Raw genomic sequence first — 24,000 nt, forward strand, 5'->3', positions numbered from 1 at the left:
TGCTGCTTTTCCACAATTTCAGCTCGTGCACGTCGGCGGAAGCAGTCTATGTAGAAATCCAGGCTGCTGTTTCGACCTTCAGGAGGAGTCCACCTAGAATCCTTCTTTTTGTAGTGTTGGCAGGAAGGTCTCTGTGGGTTAATATGTTGGTCAGAGGTGTGTTGGAAATATTCCTTGAGTCTGAGACGTCGAAAATAGGATTCTAGGTCACCACAGAACTGTATCATGTTCGTGGGGGTGGAGGGGCAAAAGGAGAGGCCCCGAGATAGGACAGCCCCTCTGCCATGTACATTGGCCAAACTGGACAGTCTCTACGTAAAAGAATGAATGGACACAAATCAGACGTCAAGAATTATAACATTCAAAAACCAGTTGGAGAACACTTCAATCTCTCTGGTCACTCGATCACAGACCTAAGAGTGGCTATACTTCAACAAAAAAGCTTCAAAAACAGACTCCAACGAGAGACTGCTGAATTGGAATTAATTTGCAAACTGGATACAATTAACTTAGGCTTGAATAGAGACTGGGAATGGATGAGTCATTACACAAAGTAAAACTATTTCCCCATGGTATTTCTCCCTCCCACCCCACCCCCCACTGTTCCTCTGATATTCTTGTTAACTGCTGGAATTAGCCTACCTGCTTGTCACCATGAAAGGTTTTCCTCCTTCCCCCCCCTGCTGTTGGTGATGGCTTATCTTAAGTGATCACTCTCCTTACAGTGTGTATGATAAACCCATTGTTTCATGTTCTCTGTGTGTGTGTATATAAATCTCTACTCTGTTTTTTTCCACCAAATGCATCCGATGAAGTGAGCTGTAGCTCACGAAAGCTTATGCTCTAATAAATTTGTTAGTCTCTAAGGTGCCACAAGTACTCCTTTTCCATCCTATTACTATTACTCCAGTTTACAAGGTCATCCAGGTCCTCCTGTATAATATCCCGATCCTTCTCCGAATTGGCAATACCTCCCAGCTTTGCATCATCTGCAAACTTTATTAGCACACTCCCACTTTTTGTGCCAAGTTCAGTAATAAAAAGATTAAATAAGATTGGTCCCAAAACCGATCCCTGAGGAACTCCACTGGTAACCTCCCTCCAACCTGACAGTTGGCCTTTCAGTAGGACCCGTTGCAGTCTCCCCTTTAACCAATTCCTTATCCACCTTTTGATGTTCATATTGATCCCCATCTTCTCCAATTTAACTAATAATTCCCCATGTGGCACGGTATCAAACGCCTTACTGAAATCTAGGTAAATTAGATCCACTGCATTTCCTTTATCTAAAAAAACTTACCTTTTCAAAAAAGGAGATTAGGTTGGTTTGGCACGATCTACCTTTTGTAAAACCATGTTGTATTTTGTCCCATTTACCATTGACTTCAATGTCCTTAACTAATTTCTCCTTCAAAATTTTTTCCAGGATCTTGCATACTACAGATGTCAAACTAATTGGCCTGTAGTTACCCGGATCACTTTTTTTCCTTTCTTAAAAATAGGAACTATATTAGCAATTCTCCAATCATTCGGTACTACTCCTGAGTTTACAGATTCATTAAAAATTCTTGCTAATGGGCTTGCAATTTCAGGTGCCAATTCCTTTAATATTCTTTGATGAAGATTATCTGGGCCCCCCGATTTAGTCCCATTAAGCTGTTTCAGTTTCACTTCTACCTCAGATATGGTAGTATCTACCTCTATATCCTCATTCCCATTTGTCATGCTACCATTATCTCTAAGATCCTCTTTAGCCTTATTAAAGACTGAGGCAAAGTATTGGTTTAGATATTGGGCCATGCCTAGATTATCTTTAACCTCCACTCCATCCTCAGTGTTAAGCGGCCCCACTTCTTCTTTCTTAGTTTTCTTCTTATTTATATGGCTATAGAACCTTTTACTATAGGTTTTAATTCCCTTTGCAAGGTCCAACTCTACTCGACTTTTAGCCTGTCTTACTTTATCCCTACATGTTCTGACCTCAATTAGGTAGCTTTCCTTGCTGATCCCTCCCATCTTCCACTCCCTGTATGCTTTCTGCTTCTTCTTAATCACCTCTCTAAGTTGCTTGCTCATCCAGCTTGGTCTACAACTCCTTCCTATGAATTTTTTCCCCTTTCTTGGGATACAGGCTTCCGATAGCTTCTGCAGATTTGATTTAAAGTAATCCCAGGCCGCCTCTACCTTTTAGATCCATCAGTTCTTCAGTCCAATCCACTTCCCTAACTAATTTCCTTTATTTTTGAAAGTTAGCCCTTTTGAAATCAAAAACCCTAGTTGCAGATTTATTTTTGTTAATCCTTCCATTTAGTTTGAACTGAATTAGCTCATGATCACTTGAGCCAAGATTGTCCCCTACAACCATTTCTTCTATGAGGTCCTCGCTACTCACCAAAATTAAATCTAAAATGGCATCCCCTCTAGTCGGTTCAGCAACTACTTGATGAAGGAATCCATCAGCTATCGCATCTAGGAAAATCTGAGCCCTATTATTATTACTAGCACTGGTCCTCCAGTCTATACCTGGGAAGTTAAAGTCTCCCATGATCACGCAGTTTCCATTAGTATTTACTTTATTAAAAACATTACAAAGGGCTCTATCCATATCAAGATTAGATCCCGGCGGTCTATAGCACACCCCAAGCACTATCGTAGGAGAGGCTCTACTAGTTATCTTCCCCAATGTAATTTTTGCTCCGACGGACTCTGTCTTATCCATTGCATCGCTTCTTATTTCTTTTTACATTCTTCCTCATCATTGATATACAATGCTACTCCACCACCTTTACCTTTGTTTCTGTCTTTCCTAAACAACACATACCCTTCAATACCTGTAATCCAGTCATGACTACTATTCCACCATGTTTCTGTTATCCCTATAATATCTGGTTTCACTTCCTGCACCAGTAGCTCTAGTTCCTCCATTTTGTTACTTAGGCTCCTCGCATTGGTGTATAAACATCTTAATTTTTGCTGTTTGGCCTTGCTCACATTTTGTACCCTATTAGGCACAGTCATTCTACAGCCAGTATAACCTATTAGACTAGTATCCACACTGCCCTCGCTCCTTATATACATTCTCCTACCCACGGCTGTATCCTTTCTTACTTCGTCTTCCCTCTCAATGCTAAAATCTGGCGTGGAGATTTCCTGGACATCTCCCATCCATCTCCCCCTAATTCCTAGTTTAAAGCTCTCTTTATCAGTTGTGCCAGCCTCCATCCTAGAAGTCTATTTCCTTCCCTACTCAGATGAAGTCCATCCCGAGAGAACTGTCCTCTGTCCATGAATGCCTCCCAGTGGCCATACATCCCAAAGCCCTCCTCATAGCACCACTGCCTAAGCCATCTGTTGACAGTCATAATCTTGTCACACTTTTGTTGCCCTTCTCTAGGAACAGGAAGGATCCTGCTAAAGATCACCTGAGCCTCAATTTCCTTAAGCGTCTTCTCCAGCCTAGCATAGTCTCCCTTAATACTTTCCAGTCCTATCTTCCTGAATCACTGCAGGAGTTTCATGGATTTTGGGATTAAACCAGAACAAAATACTCAGTTGATTAAAATGTTATACTTTTCTTTTTCGTGGGGCAGCTGTGTAACTCCTATGCCCTCAATAACTTACTTATGGAGAATTTAGTCTCACGGATTTGAAGCAATCTGGTTTTAATGTTCTAGCCCTGTGCCAGTCTCAACACCACTTTAGTGAAAGAGGGATCCAAACCATCCCCAGTCATTCAATTGCCCAATCCAAACAAAATTACAGGGTGCACTCCCACTGTGCAGAGCCAACATAGGAATGCCTCTACTTAAGATGCCAAAGCAAATATCATGGGATATTTCATTGACTTCTGTATTGTCAACGTTCTTGAACAGGACAGATTTGAATTTAAACTTGGCAACCCTGATATTCTATGATTAAGAGAATAGTAAAAACCAGAGAGCTAACCTACAACTTGAGAGTTCACTGGAAAAAAACACTCTTCTCTGCATGCAGTTAGGGAAACGTTTCCCTGTTCTCACTTTACTGAGTTAACTTTTGGGTTGAAATGTATTATTCTTAGGCCATATCTACAGTTACAGATAGATCAGCACAGCTGCAATCGATGCAGCAGGTGTCGATTTAGTGGGTCTAGTGAAGACCCACAAAATCAATGGGAGAGTGCTATTTGGTCGACCCTGATACTCCACCTCCCCGAGAAGAATAAGGGAAGTCGACTGGAGAGCATCTCTCGTTGACGCAGCACCCTGTAGACACCGCAGTAAGTTAGCCTAAGCTACATTGGATCCAGTTACGTAACAGGTGGCAGGAACCTTCTGGATCCTAGCAAGTTTAGACTCATAGCTGTCATACAGTGTTGAACCATGCATATGCTATCTGTAATTTGCCTTCACCTTAATTTGTCACCTGAACCATGGCTTGCAGAGCTAATTCAGTAATTGGGCCTAATCACATCAGCCACACTATCAGAGGCTCGTTCACCTGCGCATCTACCAATGTGATATATGCCATCATGTGCCAGCAGTGCCCCTCTGCCATGTACATTGGCCAAACTGGACAGTCTCTACGTAAAAGAATGAATGGACACAAATCAGACGTCAAGAATTATAACATTCAAAAACCAGTTGAAAAACAATTCAATCTCTCTGGTCACTCGATTACAGACCTAAAAGTGGCTATCCTTCAGCAAAAAAGCTTCAAAAACAGACTCCAACGAGAGACTGCTGAATTGGAATTAATTTGCAAACTGGATACAATTAACTTAGGCTTGAATAGAGACTGGGAATGGATGAGTCATTACACAAAGTAAAATTATTTCCCCATGGTATTTCTCCCTCCCACCCCACCCCCCACTGTTCCTCTGATATTCTTGTTAACTGCTGGAATTAGCCTACCTTGCTTGTCACCATGAAAGGTTTTCCTCCTTTCCCCCCCCTGCTGCTGGTGATGGCTTATCTTAAGTGATCACTCTCCTTACAGTGTGTATGATAAACCCATTGTTTCATGTTCTCTGTGTGTGTATATCAATCTCCCCTCTGTTTTTTCCACCAAATGCATCCGATGAAGTGAGCTGTAGCTCACGAAAGCTTACGCTCTAATAAATTTGTTAGTCTCTAAGGTGCCACAAGTACTCCTTTTTTTTTTTTTTGCGAATACAGACTAACACGGCTGCTACTCTGAAACCTGGCAAATTATAGTGTGTGTGTGTGTGTGTGTGTGTGTGTGTGTGTGTGTGTACACACACACATGTGTGCATCATCCTAAAAAGAATAAATTATGGCAGTAGCAATGAGGCAGCTGGAGTATAAAAGCCAAGCAGGTTTATGGCCAGATTTCAGATGTTCAGCTCCTTCAATTGGGGCCAGGCTTGTGCAAGAGTCTAGCGCTCAACTTGCTACATTTTTCTGAAAAAGGCAGCCCTTTTGTCTCCACATACTTGTTCTCGTCCGTCTTCAGTCTGTCCTACTTCCTCTCACTGTTTGTCTCCTGCTTCGGCAAACTTTTAAATAACCTGGTCAAGTAAGACTGCAACTGAGCAGGGTAATTTCTGTGGGTAGCAGTCCATCTGCACAAATTGCAATGCAGGTTACTGTGGGCTCTTCAACGGCTGAATTCCTTAACTTGAACTGACATGCATTTACCTAAGCTTTGCATATTTTAGTAGAAGAACTCTTACATAGACTGGTTTCAGAGTAGCAGCCGTGTTAGTCTGTATTCGCAAAAAGAAAAGGAGTACCCGTGGCACCTTAGAGACTAACAAATTTATTAGAGCATAAGCTTTCGTGAGCTACAGCTCACTTCATCGGATGCATGAAGTGAGCTGTAGCTCACGAAAGCTTATGCTCTAATAAATTTGTTAGTCTCTAAGGTGCCACGGGTACTCCTTTTCTTCTTACATAGACTGAATCAGTTTGACACTCAATAATAGGAATTCCTATTATTAACAAATCAACCCAAGGAATTGAAGGCTTTATCCACTCGGCAGCAAATACTTTGGTTAGCAGCAGTGGCGATGGAGAGGTATTAAAGCAGCACACAGAAGGGAGCTAGCTCATTCAACAAGTGCAATAAGCATTGAATTACACAAGAGCCTGAATCTGTATGACCTTTTACATTCAAATAAAGCGCATGCCCTCACTCATGCAGAGATCTTCCTGTAGGGATGGGGTCATGATAATGGGGTTTATGGAGTAGGCTCACAGTTTTGCCTTAAGACTACAGCTGGTCAAAACTCCTCGGTGATACTTTCCACAAACTTTCCCCCCTCCAAGCAGGTCTAGCTAACTTACTTTGGCTTCATGTTTCCCAGTATCAAATCTCTGAATGTTTTATGTGTCAGCAATCAAGGTTGTGCTCATGCCAGCTGCCTGTATGGGCACACCCTAGGGCACATGCAGCTTCCATTGACTTCATTCAGCCTGCATGCATCTCACGGCAGGATCAGGGGCACAGATTTTTACAGAGTTCCAGCACAGACCTATGCAATCTGTAGCTCTCTGTAGACATTTTATAATAGCTAATTGACCTAATCCTCTGGTGTGAACTAGCCTAGCTCCACTCAAGTGATTACAATAGGGCAGTTTACACCAGCTGTGCACTGCAGCTATAAGGGGAATAGCTACAAGGGGAATCTCGATAGATCACATAACTCTGTTTCAGAGTAGCAGCCGTGTTAGTCTGTATTTGCAAAAAGAAAAGGAGTACTTGTGGCACCTTAGAGACTAACAAATTGTAGCTCACGAAAGCTTATGCTCAAATAAATTTGTTAGTCTCTAAGGTGCCACAAGTACTCCTTTTCTTTTTGCACATAACTCTAGTGTCAATAGCTGATGACCAATTTAGGTATTTTTCTGTATACTCAGTGTAAATATGCTCAGAAACATGACCATTCAAATTAGTGTGTCTTATACTCAGCATATCTGCTAGGGTAGGCCCTGGATTCTACATTCTCCTAAATCGCCACCAACATTGAAATGTCCCATTTTCAGTTTAGCATCAAAGCTTTAGCTTTTATGAACAAAGCCATTTTTCCACCTTCTCTATTTAAGGGTTTACATAGCTTTGAGGTAACCGAAGGCTTAAGATTTGTCACAACCAACTCCAAAAATTAGTGCTAATAAAATAAGCTTGTGTGGGGCAACAAAATATATGCAGTAAATGAAGAACCTTACTGTTTTCTCCAGCGGCTTTGTCTGCAGGCAAATGTAAGTTGCCTTTCATTACACACTGGATCATATTTACAAATGCAACCCAACTCTGACAAAGGTAATTTTAAAAGCATTCTTAAACACAATCTGGTGGCTTGCTTATTGTAGCAACCACACAAAACTGCAAACCCCAGGATCATAAATGGGACAGATCCTCAACCGTTATAAAATTGGCACAGCTTCATGGTGCTCAACAGAACAATTGATATGGATTTATAGCTGCTGGGGAGTTGGCCCACTATATAGATAATAGGTTTGTCAATTACTGAGGGAAATTAGCAGTTCCACTTGGCATTTCCAGGAGTGGAGCATTTTAAGTTAACCTCTTACAGACCAATGAAGCCACAAGGCCTGGTATTAGGCAGGTCTCCTCTCCACCAGCTCTGGAATGCTGTAGCACAGGTGACCTACTCCTATGTATGGCAGCAGATGCTTGGGAATTACTAGTGGCACAATGAGCTAAGGCCTGAGCCAAAGCCCACGGAAGTTAATGCAAATCTTCAGGGAGCTTTGACAGCTGTCAGGATGTGCAAGTTGCTGTTTCTGCTGTGGAGGCCAGCTAGCAAGATGAACTGAGACCATGTGCCCTAAGGCTAACTTTCCATACCCCTCAGAAGGGGGACCACTGGGAAGAGGGAGTCCTGCAGCATGGGGCAGCCCAATACAGCAGGCCAGAAGAATGCATGCATGGTGTATGGAGGGGATGGGACACAGTGGAATGCCTTCCACCACACCCAGTCAGTTACCCCACCTTGGTTGGACGGAGCAGCTGTTTCTTCAGCTTGCTGGGTTGCTCTGGGCCAGGGATTGGAGGCTGAGCACTGGATACTATGGAGCAAAGGGGGCAGACCTAGATTCCCATAAAACCCTTCTAGAGTTATTCTGCCATTTCCTGGATCCCCTTGTGTACTGGTTTGACCACTGGGATTTCTACACTGTTGAGATTGTGATATTCCCTGCGTATAGAGTTCCCTGCCGTTCTAACAGCCACCCCCTTTCTTGGGCCCACGATCTAGCACGTGCCTACTGAATTCCCAGCACTATAATTCTCAACCATCAAATTGTGTCTTCACCCACAGAAATTAAACTCAGGGCAAATTTTCATTAAACTTTGGAAAGATTTTTCACATGAGACACAATGCAGAAAGGATATGATTGGAGCCTCCATATCACTACACCAACCATTCCCATTTTATACTCTGGACAAGGCTTTCAGACATGGGATGTGAAGTTCTTCTCTTTGGCTGAGATTTTGAAAGGAGGCCCAGGGAGTTTGGTGAAAGTTAATGGGAGTAGCACACCTAACTACCATAGGCTCCTTTGCAAATCCAATTCCTCAATCCTCACCATGGTTGCTGAAAAGCCTGATTTTTCAAACATGTTGAGCACCCAGCATGTCCCACTGAAGTCAGAAGGAGCTGCTGCATGCCCAGAACATTTGAAAATCAGGTTATCTATTAAGATACTTAAATATGGACATAGGACCCTACAGGCAGATGGCTCTTTTCAGAAGTCTTGGTCTTTCTGGTGGGCATCTTCTAGGAGCATCTGATTGCTTATCTGAGCTCCAAACTAGTCAGTGTTTGCTCCTCCAGGAGCCATAACAACAGACACATGAACATTTTGGTTCTGGATGATCTAGTGAGGACACACTCTCACAGATCATGGGGTAGGAAAATCAACTTTAATACCTGCAGGTGGAAGACACAGCAAAGGACCTAAAAAAGTTGGGCTTTATCCTTTTAAAATAAAGTCTCCAGAAAGTTACATTTCGAAAATCATTGCCACAGTTAGCATATGACAAGTCCCTATGTAATCACTGAAGAAGTCAGATTGGTGGATCCAACTAATTATTCATTCTTATTCAAGCCAAAAGAAAGTTATTGTAAACATCACATTCGTTAAATGCGCAACTTTCTGATACTACTTCACCAGAACATGGCCCTGGCTATGCATTGTATTACAGCTTGCGCCTCACTTTAAGCATATGTCTAGATCAACAGGGCCACGAACAAGCTGAAGTACCTGGCCAATGGGAACAGCAAATCTACTCAGTTTTCTTTTTCTTTACAAGCCTACCGCATTTCTTACAGCAAAACAAGCAGCACTTGACAGCAATGAAAACAGCAGCTGCTGCACAGACAAGCAAGAACGCCAGGACGTCCAGGCAGTGATACTGGTACCAGGTGAGCTCGTGAGCTGCTGGTCTCAAGTGCTTTGCCCCTTTATGGCGCATGACAAATTCGATCCAGAAGACAGCTCGGTCCAGAGGCTTTATGGGCTGGTCGTGGTGAATCTGGGATAATCTCATTGCATTTTCTTTATAGCTGAAGGAATGGGGGGGAAAGAAAAACGACATGGTGGTTATTTTGAAACAGCGCTTTCCCCAACACAGCTACTGTATGGGGCAACTACCAAGCAAAGGGATCCCTGACCAGGCTCCCTGCTCCACACTACAGGGTCAAGTCAACGTAAGCTGCCTTGTGTTGACCTAGCTGTGGAAGCGTCTTCACTTAAATTTGGCTCCGCCGACGCAAGTGCCTCTCTACGCTGATTTAGTAACACCCTCTCCCCGAGCGGTGTAGAGTCATGGTCGATGTCATTAGGGCGATGCAGTGTCAGTGCAGATGATGCATTGCTTACGGTGACTGTTATTGGCTTTCAGGAGCCGTCCCACAATGCCCCGCACTGACAATGCAATCAATACAAGCGTTCCTGGTGAGGACGCGCACCGCCGACACAAGGAGCCAAGTGTGCGCACACACAAGCGATTTAATAACTGCAGTGAGGGCTGACATAAGTTAAGTCGACTTAATTGTGTCCTGAGTCAAGATTTAAAGTGAGTCGAAAAGATAAGCTAGCCCCAGTTTGCTATTACATAATGAGACTTCTTCAGAGGGTTCGCCACAAGACATTCCTAGCGTCCAGCTATTTCTGTTGTCATTTTCCCTTGCAAAAAATACTTCTGGGAAGATAATTTGCAGGGTTTTCCCTTCAGATCTTGTGTTTCACAGCTTGAGACAGGTGGAATTCCCCCAGTGCTAAGGGTTTTGGTCCCTACGGACAGTGGTAGCAAGTTGGGAAGCCAAGACTCAGTGTCACAAACTAGCCAAGAAGAAGTTTGCCCGTCGCATGTGTGAATTGAAAATTGGCTGGGTGACTTCATTCAAACTTGCTCCAAGAAGGGAGCAGAAAACTACACAATCTCAGGGGCTGTTCCAGGGCCTTTTCAGAGGAATCTTTCCCAAAGAGACCACAAAATACAATGTGAGGGAAATTGATTTCTGGACCACCCCTTCCAGGAGCTGCTGCGTGCTCAGATAGTATCCTTGGACCAACACAGCTACTACAACCCTGTCCCATTAGGCAGAGACTGAACTCACCTGGAGTTGTTAATGACCATATTCAGTGCATCAATTAAATCCTGGGCTTGCATTGTGTTAAAATTCAACTCGACCGCCATTCCTTTCGCCTTCATGTGAGCAATGTTATCCGGCTGGTCAGCGAACATGGGAATCCCAACCATGGGAATCCCATGGTAGATAGCTTCATAGATCCCATTGGTTCCACCGTGAGTAATAAAGGCTTTGGCCTTGGGGTGGCCTGGAACAGGAGGAGAGAAGCATTTAGGAATGATGGGGTACATAAATGCTCAGATTCCAGGGAAGAAGGCAACAATTTTGTACTAACTAGGTAAATAATGATTAGTTTGACAAGGGGCTAGTCCTGATTACTCCAGACTAGCATTAGGGACGGATAATGGTAGGTACATGCTTCAACCCTAGCCAATAGGGAAATACCTTGCAAAATATTACAGACTCTGCTATTGAACTACGATTAAGGCTGACCCAGCAGAAAGTTGTATTTCATTCACACCAATCCCCGCACAGGGTACCGTGCCTGGATGCAGCTGGAGAAGTGGGTCTCCTGGAGCCACGCTGGCTCACGTGTTCTGGGGCTGCCCTGGGACACAATTCTTTTGGCTAGAAGTAGGCAGGAGGGTTACAGTGATGATAGATACAGAACCTCCCTAAAAACTACTTCCCCGATGTGTGCTTTGGGATCTATCCCATCAGCTGGGCAACTCTCCAACTCACAGAAAGCTCTGCTCTCTAGAGCCATGCTTCTAGCCAGATGACTCCGATTGCTCGACTAGATTCCTGGCTCAGTGGCTCTGCTGACCTGGCAGTTAAAGGGCGGGTCCCGTTTCAGAGAAGAGGGAACTCAGACCAAGTATTTTCAAATTGGTTAAACTTTTTGAAACCTTTGACTAATCCCTAGCAGATGGAAACTGAGATGTCACTCTCCTTTCCTCTCCCTTCCCCTCTTTCTTTCCCCTCCCTTCCCCCTCCTTCACTCTTTGCTCTTTTTATGCCCCCGTTCTCCCCTTATTTTTGTAAAAAAAGATTCAATAGAATACAAATAAGAAGGGAAAGGCAGTGGCTGCCTTCTAGGTACTTATGTTTAAATGCTACACACCAGTTACCGGGCCTGATTCACTCCCATTACTCCAGTTTATCCCAGTGTAACTCCAGTTTTTGCAACACTTCTGCTGCCCTTCTTTGTATTTACTCTGGTTTTTGTCAGGGGAGCCACACACTGATTCCAAGGGTAGTTGCACCAGGACAAAGCAATGTTATCTCTCTGGTTTTATGGGCAATGCTATTTCAGTCCATACAGCTGAGAACCGCCAAGTACCTTTGTGAAGCCTATCTTTGCTCGCTACCATCATGGGAATAATTAAGGCTGAGTAAGCACCTCTCCCTAGATAACACACACTAAATACCCCGGCCTCCAAGTGACCTCTGAGGTACTGTATTTGGTTACAGGATTAGCTTGTGTGTATAATGGGCAATCTAGTCTCTTTTTGTCATAAATGAAGTGAGTAAAGTGGGGAGGGAACATGCTTGTCACTACTGAGAAAAGCTCAGCTAAGAACATTTGCAGCACAGAGTCTTACCAAGCAGGTCATTCTGGGGTATCCAGTCATAAATCCTAGTGTTAGGTCCTAAAGTTTCTGGTTTCTTCCCTTTGTACCTCCAAAGAACCTTGAATGAAAATGTTTGAAGATACACGAGCTGTGGTTCAAGCTGCACTATTGCACTGCAATGCAATCTGGGGCCTGATCCAAAGCCCACTGATGTCTACTGGAGTCTTTCCATTGATTTCAATGGGCTTTAGATCAGGCCCTGGTTTAGCAAGGCTTCTTTTGAGCACTTGAGTTACTTATACACTTTTGTAATAAGATATTATACTATTTATTAGATTTCTCAAAGTGCTTTGAGAGCAGTATTATCCCCATTGTACAGATGGGGAAACCGAGGCACAGGTGGTGAAGTGACTTGCCCAAGGTCACCCAGCAGGCCAGTGGCCAAACCAGGAATGGAACCCAGTCCTGCTCTCTATCCACTAGTCCACACTGCCTCATTGTGGTATGGGAACTCACCCCATGTGGTTTTGTTCAAGTGAGTCATATACGAGAAAAATACTATAAATTCAATTTCTGTGACCACTCAGGACTCAATCTGCTTCTTTGCAAGCCCCAAACCCAATGACGTCAATTGTAGCTGCTGGGGGGAAAAAAAAAATCAGAGCACTTATATTGAGTGGAAGTAAAGAGCCTACCTTTAGGCAATGCAGTTTGAAAGCTGTGGCCTGAGGGAAGCAGGGATTTTATAGCAGTGTTGCTGATCTTGTTGGCAGGAATGCAGATCATTTACAGAAACTGACCTTTTGTGGAACCTGGCTGAGGGCCAAGGCAACCATGTTACTTTTCTCCTCGGTTAAGTTGTAAATCATTGAGCCAAGAGAAAACACCACGATACCATGTTCCCCTGAACTCTGGACAAACTCTTCCATTTCCTGAAGAGAGACAAGAGCCTTTTAATTTTGGAAAGCAGCCACACCATCCAGTGCTGTTGTGTTCTGTTCATGACCCACCTACAAAATAAAACCAAAATACTCTAACCTGAAAGGTCTAAGCGTAACACTGTTTTTTCCTTAGACTCCAGAAATCTCACACACAACAACCAAATACAGAGGCACCTCAGGGAGAGAGGCACAACTCAATCCACCATGCCCTAGGCTGGCTCTTTTGCAGACTGACCGCAGTTTCCCTACAGAGTAGTCTGCAAGCAGGAGCAGAAACCCCATTAAAATGACAAGCTAGCACTTTAAATTCTAACCCACTTTTCAATGCACTTCATATTGAAACAGGTGAAAGGTAGTCAATAGAAATACACGTGGCAAGAGACATATGTTTATGTAAATACAAAGCTTATCAAAGAGAAGGCTAAAATGTTATTTGATCATGGTCTCTAAGCACCTACATGGGGAAATTTCTTATAGCAGAGGGTTCTTTAATCTACCTGACACAGGTATAATGATCCACTGGCTAGCTTTAAAAAAAGCGATTGCGTGGGTAACTGGTTTAACAAATTTCAGAGTAGCAGCCATGTTAGTCTGTATTCGCAAAAGAAAAGGAGGACTTATGGCACCTTAGAGACTAACAAATTTATTTGAGCATAAGCTTTCGTGAGCATTTTCCACTGCATGCATCCGATGAAGTGAGCTGTAGCTCATGAAAGCTTATGCTCAGATAAATTTGTTAGTCTCTAAGGTACAACAAGTACTCTTTTTCTTTTGGTTTAACAAAACTTTTCTCGTCATCGTTTGTTAGCTGTTGGTGCCGAGCAGGTCCATCTGACCATCATTTCTATCTGACTCAGGCGACATCTACACTACACACCACTTTCATCGGCGCATAGCATACATGCAGCTACACACTGCAGGGAAAAGTGAACCATACCTGCGCTGCAGTGCACAGCTGCAGGTGTCAGGGAAAGGGCTCTGGCAGAGGGGAAGCGGCAAGGAAAGGCTCAGTCTGTCCCTGCTGCCTCACCCCTGCCAGAGCCTTTCCCCAGGGCCTCTGCAGGGCCTGCGGAGGGGAGAGCTGTGCAGCAGGGAGCAGCTGGCACCTTTCCCTGTTGCTTCCCCCCGCCAAAGGCTCCAGCAGCCAGATGTTATGCTGCTAAAAACAGCAATACAGATGTGGGAGGCACAGCTTGGGTATATAGAGAGCCATGGGACGGGGGAGGGAGGGAAGTGTACTGGGATACAGACAAACCCCCTTCAGGCATGTCTGTATGGAACTCGCCTTGCTGTCCCTCACCATCTACCCTGCTACTTGTACCCATGTGGAGAGGGCTACATGGGTACGTACACTACACGCCGCCGAAGCAGCATGCAGTGTGGATGCAGTGATAGAATACAATTAATGTTGAGACTGAATCCTTGAAACCGTCTCTCTTTAAAATGCAGCCCAAGCAGGTTTCAGAGAGAGACCTCTGTTCCAGACGTGAGCTGCGTGGGAATTTTCCAATGACCGGGGGGGGGGGAGGAGGAGAGACAACACATCAACCCTAGAATGGCCTGGTGGATATAGGGCTGATACGGGAGAGTTAGGTTCAAGTCTGAAATCAGGAAGAGCAGGGACTTGACCCTGGGCCGCTCGCATACCAGTGTTGGATCATATTAAAGAAGTTCTGTATTAAAATCACAAAGGTTAGCCCACTCCCTATATTACACATGGGATCCTTCTGGCTACCCTGGACCTCGAACCAGTGGGCTGGGGAGGGAGGGAAGCTATTGGACACTAGAGGTTGTACCGAATGGACTCCTCAAAAATGGGTGTGCCTCACCTTGCCTGTTGCCCCAGAACCTTGTAGTAAAGATACATCACTAGGATCATATATTTGGGATGAATTGGAATCACAAACTCAAATTGCCTCACAGTACCTTCTCTTGAATAGGCTACATAGAAAGTGACACTGACGATTATAAATCTTAGTGTCAAAAGGGGGATTATGTTGGATCATATTAAAGAAGTTCTGTATTAAAATCACAAATGAGTTTGATTCCCTATAGTTTAAATTCCAGGGTATTACTAATTAAGAGGTCTCTTGGGTTTTGGTACTGTTTCTCTCCCTCTATGTGTGAAACTTGCAAGCTGCTAATTGCATTAGTACATTCTAAGACAGAGTCTGTTCTTAAAGCAATTCTTTGTAACAACAACTACTCACACAGAGAGAGACTCAAAGCAATACTCTGTAACAGAAACAGCACCCAGAGACTCCACGCCCTTTTGTTGTATTCATCCTGCTTTTTGTTAACAATTGTGATTAAAATAGAGATAGAGGATGTATGTGTATGGATGCTTGGTGCGGAAAATAACTGAATGATCAGGGAGGTGCCAGCCTAAGAATCCAGTGTCCATCGGCTGAAGAAGGCGTCAAGTGGAAACAACCAGAGACCCCCGGAGGGCAGACTGGAATCCACCCAACAGCCTCAAGGATGGGAGAACCAAAGAACAAGATAACATCTGGCAGCACGGAGCTGTCAGGAATGTGCCATCTGCTGATTGATTCAGCAACAGCATGATGAAGCAATTCCCATAGACTGGCATAGGAAGAAATTCCTATCAAAATGGACTCTAGAAAGTGAGAACTTTGGGGTCTGATTCTGCAAACCAACTTCCAGGAGCATCAGAAGAGCATCTGCCAAGGCCCTGCTCCCTCCTCATGTCCAGGCCACCTGGCCAGTGGCTTGGCATGAGCAACTCTAAGGCTGGTAACTATGATAACAACCTTGCAGAACCTGTGTGTGTGTGTATGTGAATAAATATGAAATTGAATGGAATGTTATAGCCATAAGTAATTGTTTACTATGATTCTTTCTGTATTCACAATAAATGTGGCATTTTGCCTTTTCCCCTTTAATAAGATCCTGCTGGTTTTTATTTTATTGGATCCTAGAAACCGTCTCTCTTTAAAACGCAGCCCAAGCAGGTTTCAGGGAGAGACCTCTGTTCCAAACGCGAGCTGCGTGGGAATTTTCCAATGACCGGGGGGGGGAGAGACAACTCATCAACCCTAGAACAGCCTGGTGGATATAGGGCTGATACGGGAGAGTCAGGTTCAATTCTGAAATCAGGCAGAGCAGGGATTTGATCCTGGGCCTCTCGCATACTAGGAGTTGGCTAGGGAGTCTTTCTGGTTTTTCACAAGACACTGTTGCAAAGCTCTCTGTCTCCTCCTCATGCACAAGAAAAGCTTTGAAATCTCAAAGTTTCCCCCCAGTCGGGTCAAGACAACTAACATGTCAAAGCATGGTGAGGCAGGAGCAAGACTCCAAAGATTAGAGACAGAGGAATGGCTCCTCAGCTGTAACATAGAAGTGTGATTCCATTGACTTCAACAGGACAAACCCATTCCCTGCACTACGCAGTTCGGGGGCAAATGACGCCACCACAGTGGAAAGTGAGACTTGTGGTCTCGTGCCTGACTCAGCAGATTTCCTGGGAGCTGCTGCTTTATCATTATTGTTATTAATGAGTCACTTATTTCTGTATTACCTGCAATGAGGCACCCCTCCCCGGTTTCTGGGTGCACTTCTCAGAGTGCAGACCAACAGATCTGTTGCCATCAAACTCGGGAGTACATGCCATGACTCTGGTGGCTACTACATCTGTCCAGAAGACTAGTTCCCCATGGATAATCTAATACCTGCCGTTTGTAATTGGCCAGAGTCAGACAGATTCGTGGCTGCAGCTGGTTCTAGAGATGGTGGCCTACATTGAGAATGCCTTGCCTGCAGCTCCCATGAACTCTTCAGGTTCAGGCCAAGGTGGATCATGAAGAGAGAGGTTTTTTAGAACAACCAGGGCCTAGTCATTCAAGGCTTTGGCATCTGTACCTTGGAATTTCAACCCAACACAACTAGCTAGCTCAGTAGCCAGCACCAGGTATGGACCACAGATCAGAAACATGTGTTCAGTAAACTATAGTATCCCCAAAGGCCATCAGGGTCCTTGCCCAGGGGCACAGCAGCAATATCCCACAGAAGGACATCCCTGAAATACTGGAGGGTCCATGAGTTTCCAAGGCCAGATAATCGCACCCTGTCTATCAGATCCCATTGCCCCAGAGGAAGATTGTCTTCAGATCTAAATGATACATTTCCCTTGAGTTCATGGTAAGGCACATGCATGAAGGAGAAGAGACGTCGTGATACCACCACGGTATCATTATTCTGAGACTCAGAACAACAGCTGACATTTCACTAGTTACTCAGAGATAGCTGATGGAAGAATGTCAGTTAAGGAAGCTTTGACAGATATGCACAAAAGCTTTGAAGTCACAGGAGAGCAATATAAATACCCATAGCTCATTTTTCCCAGTCTCCACCACAAACGGAGACATTTGTCCTCTTGAATCGGAAGCGCTCCTGGAACGGACATTAGGTCTGAACCCCAAGAAGACAAACAGCAAACGGGAGTGGCTATTCCCCAAGAAGTGGCCAAGTTGTTGAAAAGATAGGCACATGTCCAAGAACTACAGCCAAGATTTTCAAAAGCGACTCGTGATTTTGGCTGCCTCAGCATTTGGGAGCCTAGCTCGAGACATCTTAAAAGGCAGATGTTCAGCATATTCAGAAAAATCAGGCTCCTTCAAAGTGTCTCAACTGAGTACCAAAATAAAAATAAAAATCTAGACATCCAAGATCATTAGTCATTTTGGCAAGTCATGGCCTAGACTTTTACAGTGCTGTTGCTTTTATGATTATTTTGGCCTATCCCATTGCTGTTTTCCATAGCATATTTCAGCATTTAAATGGATACTTGCTTCTTAGAATTAATTAAAACTTATGTTCAACTAATAATATGATCTGAAATGGTCCTGAGGTTTTTATTTTTGAAGCTGAGCACTAGATTCACTACTGCTATGCCTTAACTACCACCTCCCCCCGTAAGGATCCACAGGTGGGTCCTATACATGCCTATCACAACACATGGTGTACCTCATCCAGTGCACTAAATACCTCAACAACAGCTATGGGGGTGAACCAGATCATTGCTACACTCTCGAATGAACTCACACAGGAAAATTATAAAAGACAAAAACACCTGTCACCTGTGGGTGAACATTTTTCACAGAACAATCACTCCATATCTGCGCTCTCAGTCCTCATCCTCAAAGAAACCTGCCCAATACTTTCAAAAGACGAGCCTGGGAGCTTAAATTAATTACTCTGCTAGACACTTAAAAGCATGGACTGAACAGAGACACTGGATTTATGGCTTATTGCAACAATCTGTAACCCCCTAAATGACCCTCTCTCTGCCTTCCTTTCCTCCCTATCACTGGAGAGATGTTAACAGGCTACTTCACCTCAAATGGTCACTTGAAATGTGGTAGTTACTTATGCTAAACAATCTGTTCCACCTTGCATTTAGCTGTAACACTCTTCTGTTTCCCAGACCTGAAGAAGAGCCGTGTGTGGCTGGAAAGTTTGTCTCTCTCGCCAACAGAAGTTGGTCCAATAAAATACATTACCTCACCCACCTTGTCCCACAAGCAGGCAGACAGGTAATTGACTACAGGCCAGCTCCTGAGCTGGTGTAAATCAGCACAGCTCTGGAACTGGCCCTGTATTTTCAATCAGCAATAGAGCATCATCCAACATTGCAGTTATCCATAAGATTTCTCTTGCCCAAAGCTAACATTGTTCTCAGCAAGCATCTCAGGATATGGCATACCCTGCATGTGGAAATCAGAGAAACAAACAGCTGTTGATCTGATGGGCAGATGACTAGACCAAGGGAGCATATTAAGGTACCTCAGGTAAAGGCTTTGCAGGCTTGCAGTGGAGTCCCCCAACAAACTCAAAGTTAGGCAGGAAAGGGCGAGGGAATTCAAAATCCCAGTATGTTCGGATCAGCCACATCTCTGCTTTGCCCATCGTTTCACACAGCGTCGTGGGTCTTCCTGCAAGCAAAAGATCGGGAGTTAAAATTGCTCCCTCCTGGGCTAGTCTTGCTCATAGTCTGTTGAAACATACCAGCCCTACATCTGAGACCTGGCACTTCTGGATACGTTCAGTGCAGTATGGCCTAGTGAACAGAACAGGGACTCAGGAGACCTGGGTTTTATCACACCTCTGCCACTGACCTATTGCATGACCTTGGGCAGGTGACCTCAACTCTCTTTCCCCTCCCATCCTTCAGTCTGACACACTGCAGCTTCATTGATTTACCGTAAACTGGGTTTGTTCAAATGGTGCAACTGTGTGTCTGGGACTTTCTTATAACTTGTTTTAGTCAGATCTCTCAGTTGAACTGATGCCTGTACACTTCTATTGATTCACTTTACATATATAAGTGGCTACACAAAGTTACAGAGATTTAACTAAACTGGTATAAGGTTACACTTTAGCTGAATCACGACAACTGTGTGTTTAGACTAGGCCTTAGATTGCAAACTCTTCAGGGCAGGGATTATGCGTTTGTCCAGGGCTTAGCACAGGGGACACTCTAGCTGCTACTCTCTGATAAATAATAGGAATGAGTCTCAATCACGTTGATCACAGCTAGGAATGAAGATTGTCAGTGATGCAGCTCCATGTCCTACCCTGTTCAGAACTGAAGCGCTGACTAATAGGATTTTCACACCCACATGACACCATGATACAGTAAACTTTGATCATGACACAGGTTAGTTAGTATTCAGTGTTGTTGTAGCCATGTTGGTCCCAGGATATTAGAGAAACAAGGTGGGTGAGGTCATATCTTTTACTGGACCAACTTCTATGGGTGAGAGAGACAAGCTTTTGAGCTACACAGATCTTTCCTTCAGATCTGGGAAAGGTACTCAGGCCTGGTCTACACTACACGGTTAGATCAATGTAAGCTGCCTTGCATCGACCTAAGTGTGGAAGTGTCTTCATTTAAATTTGGCTCAGCTGACCTAAATGCCTCTCTACACCGAGTTAGTAACACCATCCCCACAGGCAGCCCGTGGGGCATTCCTGCCCTGAGCAAATGATCTCACTGCAGAACACAACCCACCTAACTGGAGAAGGGGAGTGATGGGGAGGCAGGGAAGACTCTGCAAGAACCAAATCCTGTCCCAGGTGACTGATTGTTCTGCTAAAGGAGCCAATAAATTCAACAGCAGTCCCAGCAAGCTGCTCCCCTACTGGGCAGCTGATAATATTAGAGGTGTTTGCTCTCATTTCTGCATAGACACAGTCTGGAAAACAGCCCACAGCTGACAACACTATAAAGACCTCTCAAATCATCTGTACGTCTGTACTTTGCTGGGCCAAGCGTTCTATTGGGCTTACTCACATCTTTAAAGTGTGTTGAGATCTACAGATAAAGCACTACAGATATATACAATATTGTGAGTAATCTTATCTTTTTCAGATGGGTTAACTAAGGCCCGGCAAGGGTCAGGGATTTGGTTGGGATGGCCACTGGCCTAGGGGTTAGGGTACCAGCAACGCAGATACAGGTAAGCAACCATTTTCATGTTCTCTCCATAGGTACTAATGCAAAGAATGGACTAGATGATACATCTGAGGGAAGGAGACTCCGCCAATTGGAAGGCATGAGATGCACTGTCCTAGAGATGGGGGTTCCAAGATCACCACTCCGAAGAGAAGGAGGCGGGTGGTGGTGGTCGGAGACTCTCTCCTCAGAGGGACTGAGTCATTTATCTGCTGCCCCGACCGGGAAAACCGAGAAGTCTGCTGCTTGCCAGGTGCTAGGATTCACGATGTGACAGAGAAACTGCCGAGACTCATCAAGCTCTCGGATCACTACCCCTTCCTGCTTCTCCACGTGGGCACCAATGATACTGCCAAGAATGACCTTGAGCAGATCACTGCAGACTACGTGGCTCTTGGAAGAAGGATAAAGGAGTTTGAGGCGCAAGTGGTGTTCTCGTCCATCCTCCCTGTGGAAGGAAAAGGCCTGAGTAGAGACCGTCGAATCGTGGAAGTCAATGAATGGCTATGCAGGTGGTGTCGGAGAGAAGGCTTTGGATTCTTTGACCATGGGATGGTGTTCCAAGAAGGAGGAGTGATAGGCAGAGACGGGCTCCACCTAATGAAGAGAGGGAAGAGCATCTTCGCAAGGAGGCTGGCTAACCTAGTGAGGAGGGCTTTAAACTAGGTTCACCGGGGGAAGGAGACCAAAGCCCTGAGGTAAGTGGGGATGTGGGATACCGGGAGGAAGCACGAGCAGGAGAGCGTGAGAGGGAAGGGCTCTTGCCTCATACTGAGAAAGAGGGACAATCAGCAAGTTCTCAAGTGCCTATACACAAATGCAAGAAGCCTGGGAAACAAGCAGGGAGAACTGGAAGTCCTGGCACAGTCAAGGAATTATGAGGTGATTGGAATAACAGAAACTTGGTGGGATAACTCACATGACTGGAGTACTGTCATGGATGGATATAAACTGTTAAGGAAGGACAGGCAGGGCAGAAAAGATGGGGAAGTTGCATTGTATGCAAGAGAGCAGTATGACTGCTCAGAGCTCCGGTATGAAACTGCAGAAAAACCTGAGAGTCTCTGGATTAAGTTTAGAAGTGTGAGCAACAAGGGTGATGTCGTGGTGGGAGTCTGCTATAGACCACCGGAGCAGGGGGATGAGGTGAACGAGGCTTTCTTCCGGCAACTCACGGAAGTTACTAGATCGCAGGCCCTGGTTCTCATGGGAGACTTCAATCACCCTGATGTCTGCTGGGAGAGCAATACAGCAGTACACAGATAATCCAGGAAGTTTTTGGAAAGTGTAGGGGACAATTTCCTGATGCAAGTGCTGGAGGAACCAATTAGAGGCAGAGCTCTTCTTGACCTGCTGCTCACAAACCAGGAAGAATTAGTAAGGGAAGCAAAACGTGGATGAGAACCTGGGAGGCAGTGACCATGAGATGGTCGAGTTCAGGGTCCTGACACAAGGAAGAAAGGAGAGCAGCAGAATACGGACCCTGGACTTCAGAAACCAGACTTTGACTCCCTCAGGGAACTGACAGGCAGGATCCCCTGGGAGAATAACGTGAGGGGGAAAGGAGCCAAGGAGAGCTGGCTGTATTTTAAGGAATCCTTATTGAGGTTTCAGGGACAAACCATCCCAACGTGTAGAAAGAATAGTAAATATGGCAGGCGACCAGCTTGGCTTAACAATGAAATCCTTGCTGATATTAAACACAAAAAAAAAAGCTTACAAGAAGTGGAAGATCGGACAAATGACAAGGGAAGAGTATAAAAATATTGCTCAGGCATGCAGGAATGAAATCAGGAAGGCCAAATCACACTTGGAGTTGCAGCTAGCAAGAGGTGTTAAGAGTAACAAGAAGGGTTTCTTCAGGTATGTTAGCAACAAGAAGAAAGTCAAGGAAAGTGTGGGCCCGTTACTGAATGAGGGAGGCAACCCAGTGACAGAAAATGTGGAAAAAGCTAATGTACTCAATGCTTTTTTTGCCTCTGTCTTCACGAACAATGTCAACTCCTAGACTACTGCACTGGGCAGCACAGCATGGAGAGGAGATGACCAGCCCTCTGTGGAGAAAAAAGTGGTTCGGAACTATTTAGAAAAGCTGGACAAGCACAAGTCCATGGGGCCGGATGTCCTGAATCCGAGAGTTCTAAAAGAGTTGGCGGATGTGATTGCAGAGCCATTGGCCATTATCTTTGAAAACTGGTGGCGATTGGGGGAGGTCCTGGACGACTGGAAAAAGGCTAATGAAGTGCCCATCTTTATAAAAGGGAAGGAGGATCCAGGGAACTACAGGCCAGTCAGCCCTACCTCAGTCCCTGGAAAAATCATGGAGCAGGTCCTCAAGGAATCAATTCTGAAGCACTTAGAGGAGAGGAAAGTGATCAGGAACAGTCAGCATGGATTCACCAAGGGCAAGTCATGCCTGACTAATCTAATTGCGTTCTATGACGAGATAGCTGGCTCTGTGGATGAAAGCAGTGGACGTGTTATTCCTTGACTTTAGCAAAGCTTTTGACACAGTCTCCCACAGTATTCTTGCCAGCAAGTTAAAGAAGTATGGGCTGGATGAATGGACTATAAGGTGGATAAAAAGCTGGCTAGATTGTCAGGCTCAAGGGGTAGTGATCAATGGCTCCATGTCTAGTTGGCAGCTGGTATCATGTGGAGTGCCCCAAGGGTCGGTCCTGGGGCCGGTTTTGATCAATATCTTCATTAATGATCTGGAGGATGGTGTGGATTGCACCCTCAGCAAGTTTGCAGATGAAACTAAACTGGGAGGAGAGGTAGATACGCTGGAGGGTAGGGATAGGGTCCAGAGTGACCTCGACAAATTGGAGGATTAGGCCAAAAGAAATCTGATGAGGTTCAACAAGGACAAGTGCAGAGTCCTGCACTTAGGATGGAAGAATCCCATGCACCACTACAGACTAGGGACCGAATGACTAGGCAGCAGTTCTGAAGAAAAGAACATAGGGGTGACAGTTGACGAGAAGCTGGATATGAGTCAACAGTGTGCCCTTGTTGCCAAGAAGGCCAATGGCATTTTGGGATGTATAAGTAGGGGCACTGTCAGCAGATCGAGGGATGTGATCATTCTCCTCTATTCGACATTGGTGAGGCCTCATCTGGAGTACTGTGTCCAGTTTTGGGTCCCACACTACAAGAAGGATGTGAAAAAAAATTGGAAAATGTCCAGCGGAGGGCAACAAAAATGATTAGGGGGCTGGAACACATGACTTATGAGGAGAAGCTGAGGGAACTGGGATTGTTTAGTCTGCAGAAGAGAAGAATGAGGGGGGATTTGATAGGTGCTTTCAACTACCTGAAAGGGGTGTCCAAAGAGGATGGATCTAGACTGTTCTCAGTGGTAGCAGATGACAGATCGAGGAGTAATGGTCTCAAGTTGCAGTGGGGAAGGTTTAGGTTGGATATTAGGAAAAAGTTTTTCACTCG

At 44.8% G+C, this 24,000-nt stretch overlaps 1 protein-coding gene across 5 annotated transcripts in view; it reads right to left on the reverse strand.

Annotated features, from left to right (window-relative positions):
- Window positions 1-6,809: 6,809 nt before the first annotated feature.
- LOC119855035 (UDP-glucuronosyltransferase 2A1-like) overlaps window positions 6,810-24,000 on the reverse strand; it is a 47,596-nt gene continuing 30,405 nt past the window's right edge. For 4 of the 5 annotated variants that reach the window (XM_038400399.2, XM_043514141.1, XM_038400400.2 and 1 more), the window contains 5 exons: window positions 18,882-19,030; window positions 12,936-13,067; window positions 12,166-12,253; window positions 10,589-10,808; window positions 6,810-9,532 (listed from right to left, as the gene is read on the reverse strand). In XM_038400399.2, coding sequence (XP_038256327.1) covers window positions 9,253-9,532; window positions 10,589-10,808; window positions 12,166-12,253; window positions 12,936-13,067; window positions 18,882-19,030 — 869 coding nt within the window. In that variant the 3' untranslated portion in view covers window positions 6,810-9,252. The remainder of the gene's footprint in view (window positions 9,533-10,588; window positions 10,809-12,165; window positions 12,254-12,935; window positions 13,068-18,881; window positions 19,031-24,000) is intronic. The other variant, XM_043514140.1, reaches the window with a different exon arrangement.

This window comes from Dermochelys coriacea, chromosome 4, assembly GCF_009764565.3.
Source record: "Dermochelys coriacea isolate rDerCor1 chromosome 4, rDerCor1.pri.v4, whole genome shotgun sequence".
Lineage (NCBI taxonomy): Eukaryota > Metazoa > Chordata > Testudines > Dermochelyidae > Dermochelys > Dermochelys coriacea.